The sequence below is a fragment of the Protopterus annectens genome, chromosome 6.part0 (genome assembly GCF_019279795.1).
Source record: "Protopterus annectens isolate FY-2018-M chromosome 6.part0, PAN1.0, whole genome shotgun sequence".
Classification (NCBI taxonomy): domain Eukaryota; kingdom Metazoa; phylum Chordata; order Ceratodontiformes; family Protopteridae; genus Protopterus; species Protopterus annectens.
In genome coordinates, this window is record NC_056737.1 from 873,505,764 (window position 1) to 873,518,391 (window position 12,628).

Below are 12,628 nucleotides of genomic sequence, written 5' to 3' on the forward strand. Positions count from 1 at the left end.
GAGAGGGATGGCTCCGAGGTCAATGTCGGGGCCAAGCTCACCTGCACCGAGGCCCCGAGAGGGAGAATGGGGTCGGACAAGTGTCTGATGCCCCTCACCCCCTCGGAGCCGATGAGGGAGTCTCGGCACCCGGATCCCTCCAAGGACGGAACCAATGAAGAGATCGGAGCCGACGAGGGAGCCGAAAGGTGCGGTATCGGCTCAGACGTTCCGACGATTCGAGCCCCAACAAGCTCCAGCTCCGAACACGGTGGTAGAGTCAGAGGAGGAACTGGTGAAGAAACAGGGATAGCCACAGTCTGTTGAGAAGGGCTAGTCAACATCTGGCCAGTGCCTGCGACTTTAGGAGCCTACTGACCACCCTCTAAGTCATGATCCAATAGCCTGGAGGACAGAGAGAAATGGGATCTATGGCTCCACTCCGATTGTAGTAATGGGGACCTGAGAGCCAAGCGAACGGACTCCAAAGAGGGGGACCTCGAATGCTTTCGGATCAGAGAAGACCCTGATAGCAAAGTCGGAGCCGACTGAGGTCTTGAAGTATCGGTTCTGGACGGAACCGACGAGGAGGCAGAAGCTCCGCTTGGCGTCGGCTCCGAACAGGGAGCCGACGGTTTGGCAGGCTTTAAGGATTTCCCCAACGAAGGCTTGGCCGGGGATCCTTCTGGCTTTAACAAGCCCCTCAAAATGAGCTTATTCCTACGTTCCTGCAGGACTCTCGGACTGAAGGCATGACAGACCGAACAAGAGTCCTGCAGGTGTAGGGGGGCACAAGCAATAAACACAATAAGTGTGACCGTCTGTCAGACATCTTCTGACAGCACGAGTCACACTTCTTGAAACCTGAAACCTTGGTATCTTTAGACATAAAAGAGATACCAAGGGAAGTTTAACTAGTGCTTAAAACACTATACACAAACACACACGCACTAGAACTAACAGTAACAATACCACTATAACTACAACAGTTATCACCAACAAAAACTTATCAAAAATTATCCAAATATATATATATATATATATATATATATATATATATATATATATATATATATATAATACAATGGTGGGGAGGGGGGGAAGGGAAGAAAACTCAAACAGAAAAGGAGATCCTAAGTGGGGTCTAAAGGGGCTACACGATCTAATAAAACTAATAGAGAAGAATATCTAAATATAACAACACTGACAGTAAAACAACAGTAAAAGAATTATACGACCTGGAGCCGGTAAAAAACGCAACCTCGTAGCTGAAGCGGCAAACGAGATCTGGGTATCTGACGCCTATCATTGTGGGATAAGGGGAGGCCTCGAGCCGGTAAATAGCTCTCGAGCTTTAGTAAAAGGCCGAGTCGGAGCAGAGGATCGGCTCTGAACCCCATCCAGCAAGAATGAAGGCGAGATAGACAACTTAACATTATTGCTTTTCACTAAGGATGTGTGCATGTTCTTGCTTCATAATAGTGATAGTCTTGCAACAGGTACATTTGGACATGGTTTTCTATCAAGGCAGTGAATAGGGACGTCATTTCATACATTTATATTTATATATCTAGAGATTTAGTGAATAATGGACTCCCTATTTATATAGTAAAAGGATATAAAATTATAATGTGCAGCTATGCATTTCTGTGCTGACGGAAGCAGAGTTGACAGTGACCATGCTTTTGGTTGTGTTAGTAATATTTTTAATATTTTAATAGTTTGGTAGTTATAGATAAGAATTGTTTCGTACATCTGGAAAAGTAGATAACTGTTAAAGATCATCATATATAAAAATTCCAGAAAGGCGACCTGTTAAAGTTAATTACAGTAAGTTTATATATGACAAACAAAGAAAAATAAAACAAATGCTCTTGAAACTTTTTTTAAAAAAGCTAGTATTACACTTTGGCCACTGGATGGAAATAAATGCTTCTGAACAATCTTTAAAAAGTTATTACACTTTGGCCACTGGATGGGAGCAGTGGAAACAGAGAAGCTATGTAAAACTAAATTCGTTGGAATGAAGCATTTGGCACTTATAGCCAGTAAAAAAAACTAGGCAGAGAAGTGCATATTAGCATATAGCTGAAGTAGGATGGGCCAACATAGTATATTAGCATATTTTTGTCACCAATTTTAAATCATAGCTATTGGCTACTTAGTAGTGCAAAGAAAGATTACTGGATATTCTAATAAAGGCTAAGAATGAATTGACATGATTGGTTTAGAAGTTAATTGATTTTAAACCTTATTTGGTTAGTTTTTAGTATAAATATTAGGCATTGCTACCAAAAGATAACGATCTAAAGAAGGCTAAATAGCCGAAAGCACTTATCGTTTTATCACTATGGAATTTTAACGCAGTTTTTACTTTCTCCATTAAATCTGCTTGCTGTTTGACACAGGACTCTATTGTGGTGGATTTTTGCTGTGGTGGAATACCAGAGGTTTTTTTTCTTTGTTTGCTTCACTTTTCCACTGGTAAACCTTCAACAAGTGTAGGATAGTTTTTTTCCTTAAATAATTAAACTAGTACAGGCTAAACAAGCAATAAAAACAGTCCTTAATCTAAAAAACACAGTCAGGTATATTACACACACAGGTATATTACACAGACAGGTATATTACACAGACAGGTATATTACACAGGCTAACAGTACTATCATTTAAAAAAACGTACAAATTAGGATGAGTAGAAAGTAAGAGAAGACAACAGGGGGAACAGAAAAGTTTAAAAGAAGCTGAATTAAGAAAGGTATAAAACAAGTTCAGAAAATTCAGAAATTAGAAAATTAAGACTGGAAGTATCCCTGCTAGAAGAATACAGAAGGAACATAAAACTACTTGACAGAAGTGGTAAAAGCAAAGCATAATATCAAAACAGACCAGAATCTACCATACACTATTGCAAACAATAAATTAAAGACATCAGGTCAGAAAAACTTAGAAGATATGCAGATAAATATAAAGCAAAAGTACAAAATAAGCAATTCATTGATGACCCAAACAAATTTAAGCAACACCAGAAAAAGAAACGTTTTGCAGAACATTTATGAAAACCCTGTGAAACATTAAGATGCTGAATGGTTAGAAAACTTAAAACAGTAAGGAGTTTTAATGTACATGATATGAAATGGGATAAAGTAACAGCCAGAGAAATTGAAACAAAATTAAGAAAAGCTCCTAACTGGAATGATCAGATGCAAAGTACTAACATCTTTACAAAAAGATTTAGCACAGAGTAACAATTACTTGTATGTGCATTCCTAACAGACACCAACCTGGTTAACAGGAAAAAATACTCGAGTGAACCTCTAAAGCCCACCTAAAAACTACAGATTGATAACTTTCCTTCAGATGATGTACAAACTATACACTGGAATTGATGCAGAGTTTATAGTCATTTAGAAAAAAATCATGGCAAAAGAACAAAAGGGTAACAAAATATGGAATAAAGGATCATTTGCTGCTAAAGTCACAACAGAGAATTGTAAAAAGGGAAATAAAGTATGGCATGTATAGACTACAAAAAAGCATTTGACAGCATCCCACATTCATAGATAGAGAAGCACTTACAGATATACAAGATACATCCTACATTGATCAATTACACTACAGTGCCCATGAATCAGTGGCAAACCACTCTGCAGTTAAGCCGTGACAAAGGGAAAATTATTCCAGAGATATAAAAATTCAAAGGAGTATATACCACGGTGATTCTCTGTCAAAGTTGCTGTTTTATCTTGCCCTTAAACAATTAAGCTGTTATAGATTAAGGTCAGGATTACAACTTGGCTCCCAGTAAACACCCTTGCTTAAAGATTTATCTATTTTCTGTTGATGACTTAACTGTAAATCAGATGAGAAGCTGAAAGCATGACTCCAAGTGGTTCAACCTTTCTCACAAGATATAAGAAAGTTGCTTCATGTGTGGGGTAGCTCTTGTAACAGCACAAATACCACTGATACCCATTTGGAATGCCTCAGAGATTGCCATACCTTTAAAGCTTAAACAGAATACACAAAAAAAAAAAAAACATCCAAGCCACTTTCAGTAGTGCAATATTCATTGCCACTTTATTTTTCTATGAGCTTTTCCTGCAAAGCACCTGCTAATCATCAACAGTCCTCCCAGTTAGTCATACCCAATCACTCATCAAGGGTATTTCTACAGTAAAGGTAGACCGGGAAGGTCATTACACTGGCAGCTTCAGCAGTGATATACACACCCTCAATGGCATCCTGGCAATAAGAATATGTTTAATTAGGCCTGAACTGCTCCTCTGAACAGGGGGTTTTTGGAAACCCGCATCATTAAGGAGATTATAAAGTCTTCCCTGATGGATGTGCATGCTCTCATGCACTTACGAGTAATCCTACTGAAATGGCTTTGTGGTCAAACACCTGCCACTAGGACTGACGCTTGTAGCACGACTCTCAACCAGGGGACTGCTGCACTTGACAGCTGCCAGACTATTCCTACCCTGCCAGGATGGACATGCCCATCCTTCTCTACCAACTCCTTTCAAGCAGCAGAAACGCCAACAGACTGGGTCATAGCCAAGGCTTCATCCATCTACGCCAATTGAGTTGGAAAGAAAAGTTGTGCAAAATCTTAACATAATCATAGATATCCATCTCTTCACAGCTGTAGAATTCTTTACTTGACGGATTATCCCCCCGTGAGAAGATGCCCCACGTCAGCCAGTACACAAGTTTTTGTCACTATAGGATACGTGGTATGCGTGACGTCGGCTGCTGCTGGACATAGGCCATAAAATGGACTTGCACACTTCCCATCCTCAGAACTGAATGCCCCAGTAAGAAAGCCAGGATAAGAGTGGTCAATACATCCGGGAAAAACAAGAGACCAGTGGGGAAGGCGGGAGAGAGAATACTGCAGCAGTGAAGAGAAGGACATCTACGGTTATGGTAAAATTTTACACAAAAGTCCTATTCACTTACTGCAGTATTCCTTAGTTCAGGGAAAATACCAGAGCTCAAGAGGAAAGGGAGGAGGAAGGGGCAGAGGAACTCTCTATGAAGCCATGTAAAATGGCTTTGACAAAACTGGTTCTAGCTCTGGAGATAACACCCAGCTTGTAATATTTGGTAAAGGTATCAATAGTAGACCTGCTGGCTACTTCCAGGAAGACACTTATCAAATCCTTTGAAGAATGCCTTTGATGAAGCCATAGCTTTGGTAGAATGGGCTTTCACAAGTGCAGCAAAATCCTTTCCATGGTGGGTGTAGCAAAAGGAGATGGTTTTAGAAATCCAAAGAGAGACAGCCTTGCTTGGAAGCAGAACGACCCAGAGCCCTGGGGTGAAAATTAACAAAAACTGTTCAAATTTCCTAAAGGTTTTTGTCTTGTCCAGGTAACATCTCAATTGTCTGATCATCAAGGGAGTGCAGAATCCTCTCACTGTGACTTTGTGGAGACGGGAGGAAGGTTGGTAGTTGAATAGATTGGTAAAGGGATAAGCTCGTTAACCACCTTGGGCACAAAGGGTGGGTTAATTTTCAATGCCAAGAAGTGGGGAAACCACCATCAGGGCTTGAAAACCCTTTTAGCTGAAGTCAGGGAATACTAACAAGACAGTCCTTCCATGAGCAATGTTTGAGGGAGGCAGAAGCCGTGGGTTCAAATGGGGGCAATGCCAATTTCTCTAGACCAAAAATCCGGTCCCAATGAGGAGAAATAGGTTTCCTGGGAGGCCTAACATGGAGGACGCTTTAAAGAAATTGTTTTACCTCAAACTTGGATGCCAAAGGAGGGGATAAAGGCAGACAAGCAGAGACAGTTGACATGTGAGCTTTAACTGACGAATAAAGCCAGGCCAGCTGACAGCAGTTCACACAAATATTTCAGAACCAGTGGTATTCTCACTGCCAGATGGTCTTGGTTCTTAGAGAGACATCATATTGAAAATATTTTCCATTTGGAAATGCAGGACTTTCTAGTGTTGGGTTTTCTGGTCTCCTACAAAACCCTGGGCACGCCCTGAGAGAAAAGTTCCCTGAAAGGAATTAGAATTTTATCACCCGCAGTGTCAGCAGTTGTGTTGACAGGTGTGCATGTACACAGCATCCTCTGTCTGAGTGAGAAGGTCCACTCTGTGGGGTAACTTGTGGTGATGGCCCTTGGCTAACTGCAGGAGAAGGGGGGAACACAATGCTGTCTTGGCCAAAAGGGAGTCAACCAGCAAGATTTTTGGTTGATCCTGCCTGACTCTGGGCAAGACTTTTGGTATTAGAGGAAAGGGAGGGAATGCATATAGGAACATCCCCTTCCACAAGGGGAGGGCATCCACTTTCCACGCCAGAGGACCTGGAACTCCGCCAGAGAATTTTGGAAGTTGTCTGTTCATGGGGGTGGCAAATAAGTGTGTGGAGTACTTCGTTCGTGGACTACGTCCAGGAAAACATACCTTGTGAAGCATTCATTTGTGGGACTGGGTCCAGGACCTGTTCAGAGAGTCTGCCACAAGGTTCCCGTTGGAAGGAATGCACATGGTATGGACCGTCATGCTGTATTGATCAAGGAATTCCCACACTAGGAGAGCCAGTCTGCAAAGGAGCTAGTATCTGGTGCCCCCTTGGTTGTTCATATACCACAGTGCAGTCATGTCGGTGAACAGTTTTAATGCGCCTGGAAAAAAGGAGGGAATGGAAGGTTTGTAAGGCTAGGAGCAATGCTTGCATCTCCCTTATGTTAATGTGTTCCGTTTTCTGTGAGGGGGACCACCTTCCTTGGACTGTAAATAGCCATCTGACGAGTCTCTCTAAAGTTCTTGGTCTGGGTCTAGGCGGGTGTACAAGTAGTCCTGGGTTTAAGCTGTACTTGCTGGATCCACCACAGAGGGTCCCTCCTGAAGCATGGAATGAGGGGAATGAAGTATTCTAGTGGATGAGAGAGTTGGGTCCAAAGAGACCTGAGGAACCACTGGAACTTCATGTGTAGCCTTGCCAGGGGTACCATGGGTATGGTTGAGACCATAAAACCTATAACATCCTCATGTGTAGCCTTGCCAGGGATACCATGGGTATGGTTGAGGCCATAAAACCTATAACATCCTCATGTGTAGCCTTGCCAGGGGTACCATGGGTATGGTTGAGGCCATAAAACCTATAACATCCTCATGTATAGCCTTGCCAGGGGTACCATGGGTATTGTTGAGGCCATAAAACCTAGTACCCTGTGGAATTTCCCATCAGTGATGTGGGTTTAATGGGAGGAGAGACTGAAAGAAAAAGCCTAACGGTCCTCTGCCTTGTGGGGTGGTAGAGACACTTATGTCCGTTTGGATTTGGCATCCAGAAAGGTGCAGTCTTGGGATGGGGTGAGGGTTAAATTTAAGTTTAGTGTGAACCCCAGATTTCCCAGGAGGGTAATGGTAGTCTGCAGGTTCTGTTAAAAACCTGATGATTTGGGGCCTGTAAGAGCAGGTCGTCCAGGTATGGGAAAACATTTTGTGAAAACCCTTGGGGCTGTAGAGAGACCAAAGGGCAATGTAGAGTATTGAAAATGTCAAACCCACAGAAAAATGCAAATTTCCCATACCTGGGCTAAATGGGGATGTGGAGATGGGCATTTTATGTCTAGAGAGGCCATGAATCCCTGTGGAAGAAGCAGAGAAAAAAGGGTTTGTAGAGTTAATATTCTGAATGATGGAACCTTTAAGAAGGTGATGAGATGAGAAAAGTCTAGGACTGGTTTCCAAGGGCCATCCTTTCTGGGCACTAGGAACATTCTTGAATAAAATCCTTTTCCTTTGGAGGTACACTGACTCTGAATGAAGCCCTGCTGCCACAAATCCAACAGCAGGTTTGGGAATAGATAAAGTTGCTCTCTGGGTGGTTGTGGAATGCCCCAAAAGGTGGGAGGAGTGCCAAACCATAAAGTAACCTTATTGGATTATGGAAAGGACCCAGCTGCTTGGGTAATGGTTTGCCAAGTCTTGAGAGCATTTGAGAGGTGGAGGGAGAGGAGGTGTGAGGAAACATTTACAGGGTAGCCGCATACTCTCATGCTCTGTCCAGAAAGGGCTGTTTTTGTTGGGGTGGTGCCTTAGCAGTCTTGGTCCTCTGTGTTTTCTTACCTCCCCTAGAATCTTTGCTTTGTTGGTGCTGAGAATGGCTGTGAACAAAGACAGGCTTGGAGGGAAAATTCATATGGAACCTGGGCACCAGGGACATTAAAAGGTGCTGATCTCAGAGTTCCTTAGACTTTTCATGTAGGGTTTTTAAAAGGGCACCTGCAGCCAGCCCAAACAATGTTGTATGGTTCAGAGGGGCATCCATTAATTTGGATTTGAAATCATCCTGCAGTAGCTGAAGTCTAAGCCATGAAAATCTTCAGAGTACTGACCTGGTAGCAGCTGCCCTAGTGCATGCCTCAGCAGCATTATAGCTGCATTTGGAGTGTCTTTGCACTTGGGAAGAAACTCCTAAAAGATTCAGGGCCAAATGCTTTCCATCAGAATCTGGGAGGTTTTCGGGTACTATGCAGAAAGTCTGGCTTTTTGGGAGCTGGAGCCTGACAAGTATGGATTTTGGGATGCATGGTGAAAAGCATCCAAAATGGCTAATGTACTGGTGGCACTGCAAAAGAGCTGGGAAGGTCCACTTTTAAGAGTTGGTAATACCTATTCTGGACATCTGACATTTGGGAAGAATCCCACTTAAAATGTTGACGCATTTTTCAGGATGGTCTCCCCGAAAGGTATTTCCTGCATGGGACAGTCTTCCCCTATTGACTCCTCCCTCAGGGGAGATGTACTCCTGAGGGGGTGGGGATTTGAGTAGAGTGGTCTAAAGATTCAACAGAAGAGGATTCATCTGAACATAGAGTCTGGGTCCCTAACCCTTTTCTGGGAGTGCTGACAGGCTAGAGTGTGGGCAGACTGAGAGGTAGGCTGCTTAAGAGCCATGAAGGCTTGCAAATTTGTAGGAGCCTCTTATGCAGTGGAGAAGTCCCCTACACACAATCGAAATTTCAGAAAGCATGCAGTGGAGGGGTCCCCTACGCATGATCGAAATTTCAGAAAGCTGAAACCCATATGGCCGAAACCATATGATCAACTTTTGAAATTCTGAGCATGCAGAATTGGCATCTCCATATAGTGCGGAACGGGAAAATTACCATCTTTTGCACTGTAGGGCAATCTCAAAATTGGTATATTTAAAGTGCAGGGGGTGTGGGGGGCACAGCCCCCCAGTTAGCAAGGTTTAGATAAAAAAAAAAAAGAAAACACGTTTACATGTTCGAAATTTCAAAAGTCGAACATATGGTCTCTGCCGTATGGGTTTTGGCTTTCTGAAATTTCAGTGATGTATAGTAGACCCCAGTGGAGGCATGCTTTGTGTTCTGTTTTTTTTTTCTTTGCTGGAGAGACTATATTTTGTTATGTCAGAGGTCCTGATGAATGCCAGAGTTCAAAGTTTTCAGGCTAGAGGGGACCAGTAGCAGAGGTTTGTGGTAAATGCCTAGGTTCCTCAATGCATTCGAGCCTGGGTTCCCCCTCAACATCCAGGTTGGACATATGTTCTGCCTTTTGAGACGTGCTCCCAGCACAAGTCAAGGCAACCTCAGAAGTGGGTTCGGACAGTGACTCCATACCTAGAATTGGAAGTGCCCGTGGGTAGACAAGCGCCTCTAGAAATATGCAGCAGAAGTAGGCAAAGGTTTTTTGGCTTTATGCTTCAGTGGCTCCCTCGAGGAGCTCTCCATGTGTTTAGTTAATTTCAGCAGTTGGTTTTCCCAAATACAAAGCTAGTGATGAAAGACTACTTTTAAGGCTCTTAGGAATGGACACCAGCACTCAGACTGGCGGCAGAAAAGTTCTGAGGATAGTATGTGCATACGTCCATTTTATGGCCTATATCCGACTGCAGTCGACATCAGACTACCACGTGCCCTATAGTGGCAAAAGACTTGTATACTGGCTGACATCGGGCACCTTCTGGCATGGATATCCCTCAAGTAAAGAACACTTCAGAAAATAAATAGACATCAATAATTACAGCTGGTTTGGCAAATGGTTAGTCAGTCGTATCTGAAAGGAAGAAAGTAGCTTTGTACTTAGATCCCTTGAAAAGTACAACCAAGAAATGTTAGTGCTCTTTTGATGTATAGGGTGTTATAGGGCCCAACAATACCCCATTCCTCTACTAAAGGGTCAGTAACTTGTTTCTGGATAAATTCTGAAACTACAAATAAAATTAGCGTCAGTGTGTAAAGACAGCATCACTTAAACAAGGCACCTCTTAAAACAAGATTGTGTGTTTTATATAAAAACGGTGTTGTACACAAAAAGGCTTCAGTTTTACATTCACACTATTCTATAAAATCCAAACTAATGCTAGTTGTTTTGTCATTCTCTACAGGACTTACCAGGTGTGAAAGTGAAAAGCAACAGGAGTCACCAGGTCAGCAAAAGGCATCCATCCAACCAGGCAGATTAAAGGGTAAACAGAAGGTTAAGAAACAGCCTACAGACAGCTTATTTAAATCAGGCAAACAATCCACAGTGATGCGGAATATGCAAAGTCATACTGCTAGCATTCAGTTTTATGCACATAAACATGATTAAAATGCTTAAACTCACTTTCTTAGTACATGTGTGAACAAGCCATCAGTCCACTCCCTGGTGTTTGGATCCAGAGTACCATACAAATGATCCTTGCTAATTGCCTTAGGATCAATGATGTGTGCCACACCTTCTACACCTTCCAGCCTCTCCAGTGCCTTCAGCAACACCCTCCAAGCTGTGCTTTTTCCACTGCCTGAAGGTCCCACCATCATCAAGCCATGATTGATTTGCGTAATCTGATAAAGCTGTAATACCTGTGGAGAAACCAGAAACAAATGTTTCTTCAGTATCCCATTTTCATCATGTGCATTTTAACTTATAACAAAAGAAAAATACAACAGTCAAGTAGAAGGTCACTGACCAATCCAGTTCATGTGATAGTGCAGCTAGCTAAACGACCTTCACCACCACCACCTCTGTCTTGCTGCATTTAGCTTCCCTCTATCATGTCTTCCTGAACACATTTGTAATTTGACAGACTACTGTCCATCTAATGCGCTACCCACCATTTTGTAAAAATTAGCAAAAAATAGAGACCTTTAGTCAATGTTGTACATATCCACCTACCCATAACAATAAAATATTAAGGGGAGAGAAGGAGCAGTTGGAGTGGGAAATCCACTACAAATCATATGATCATTAAATGGTCTACTTTACCTGATCAAAAGACGTTTTCATTGAATGCCTTTCCATAGGCACAAACAGGGAACTCCCAAAACTCGAAATGGCCACTTCAGCAAATTTTTTCTAAGGGGAAAAGAATTGCGTGGCCAAACAAACACCAAACTTTCAGGCCCTACAAAGTGGGGAGCTGTGCCCCCCCACACACCCCAAACTAAATATACCAACTGAGATCACACTACAGTGCAGAAAAGGGCAAATTCCTGACAGCAAAGTGTTTTTCCCCCCCTGGGAGAAAGATTCACTGAAGTGGCAGTTCGCTGTTTGTGTCTATGGAAAGCCATTCAATGAAATGTCTTTCGATCAGGTAAAACAGACCCATCATTAATTTGATCACTGTAGTGTAACTCCATGTTATTCTTTACTTTCTTCATAAATTTTTAATTTCAGCTAAGATAGCAGCTGAAAATGGTTCTTTTAATCCCAGTTAATGAATGCAAAAATCAACTAACCCTGGCTGTCTGTGCCATTCTGCAGTCATACATCCTGAGCCACTAAAGAAGCACTTGGTGTGCACCACACTTTACTATGGTAACCATAAAAAGAATACATTGCTAAGAAAAGTATTTAAAAAACCCTCGTCCGTGAGTCTAAAAGCTATATTTAATTTTACCCATTAATCAGCATTCACCTTTTCTTCTTGAGTTTCTGCACACTGGATGAGGAAACCTCATCACAATACATGCCTCATTATCACACATTCTGCATAATACAATTAGTCCTTCAACCACCTGTTTGCCCCTTACAACTACGAAGCATCCTCCTGTAATACTACTGCAATACACTCACAGCTAACAAGCATTACATAAGACCAACCTAACCAACAGAAATCAAGTCAAGGTTGCCTGGAAGGGCCACATGATCATAAGGGTACAGTTTGAAGTGTCCATGGCCCACCAAGAAAGGACCTCTTAATAGATCAACTGACAACACAAAGTACTAGCTTCACAATAACCAGAGACTGAACAGGATCACCACCTTCAGTAACATTTCTTAACAGAGGGATCTATCTGAAAAAGGTGGAGGGCAGTTCTGCCCTCACTCGGAGAAGCTAGACATTTCCAAAGAACACAGTTCCTTCCCCCAACAGATTTCATAGGGAGAAAGCTAGGCAACAATCAAGACAATAGTCTGTACACATTTTTCAGAGCAAGAATGCTACATGCATGTCTGGTGTCAAATGTTATATGGTGTAACTGCCTGCTTTCCAAGGGTTAAAAAATGGAAGTTAAGCACTTGCCATAAAACTAGATCATTTTATTCCTGTCTTATGCGACTGGAGAGTCTTCGAGACTCTTGGCAGATGCAAAGCTAGTGTTCCAGCCTCAAGCTCCTACAACTTCCCTCCCACAATGCATTTGTCTTCACT

The 12,628-nt window shown here is 42.4% G+C and overlaps 1 protein-coding gene across 1 annotated transcript in view; it reads right to left on the bottom strand.

The window, feature by feature from the left end:
* The window catches only part of DYNC1H1 (dynein cytoplasmic 1 heavy chain 1), a 3,754,902-nt gene that overhangs the window by 1,991,223 nt on the left and 1,751,051 nt on the right, over window positions 1–12,628 (bottom strand). The window contains exon 43 of the mRNA XM_044073590.1: window positions 10,594–10,832. Coding sequence (XP_043929525.1) covers window positions 10,594–10,832 — 239 coding nt within the window. The remainder of the gene's footprint in view (window positions 1–10,593; window positions 10,833–12,628) is intronic.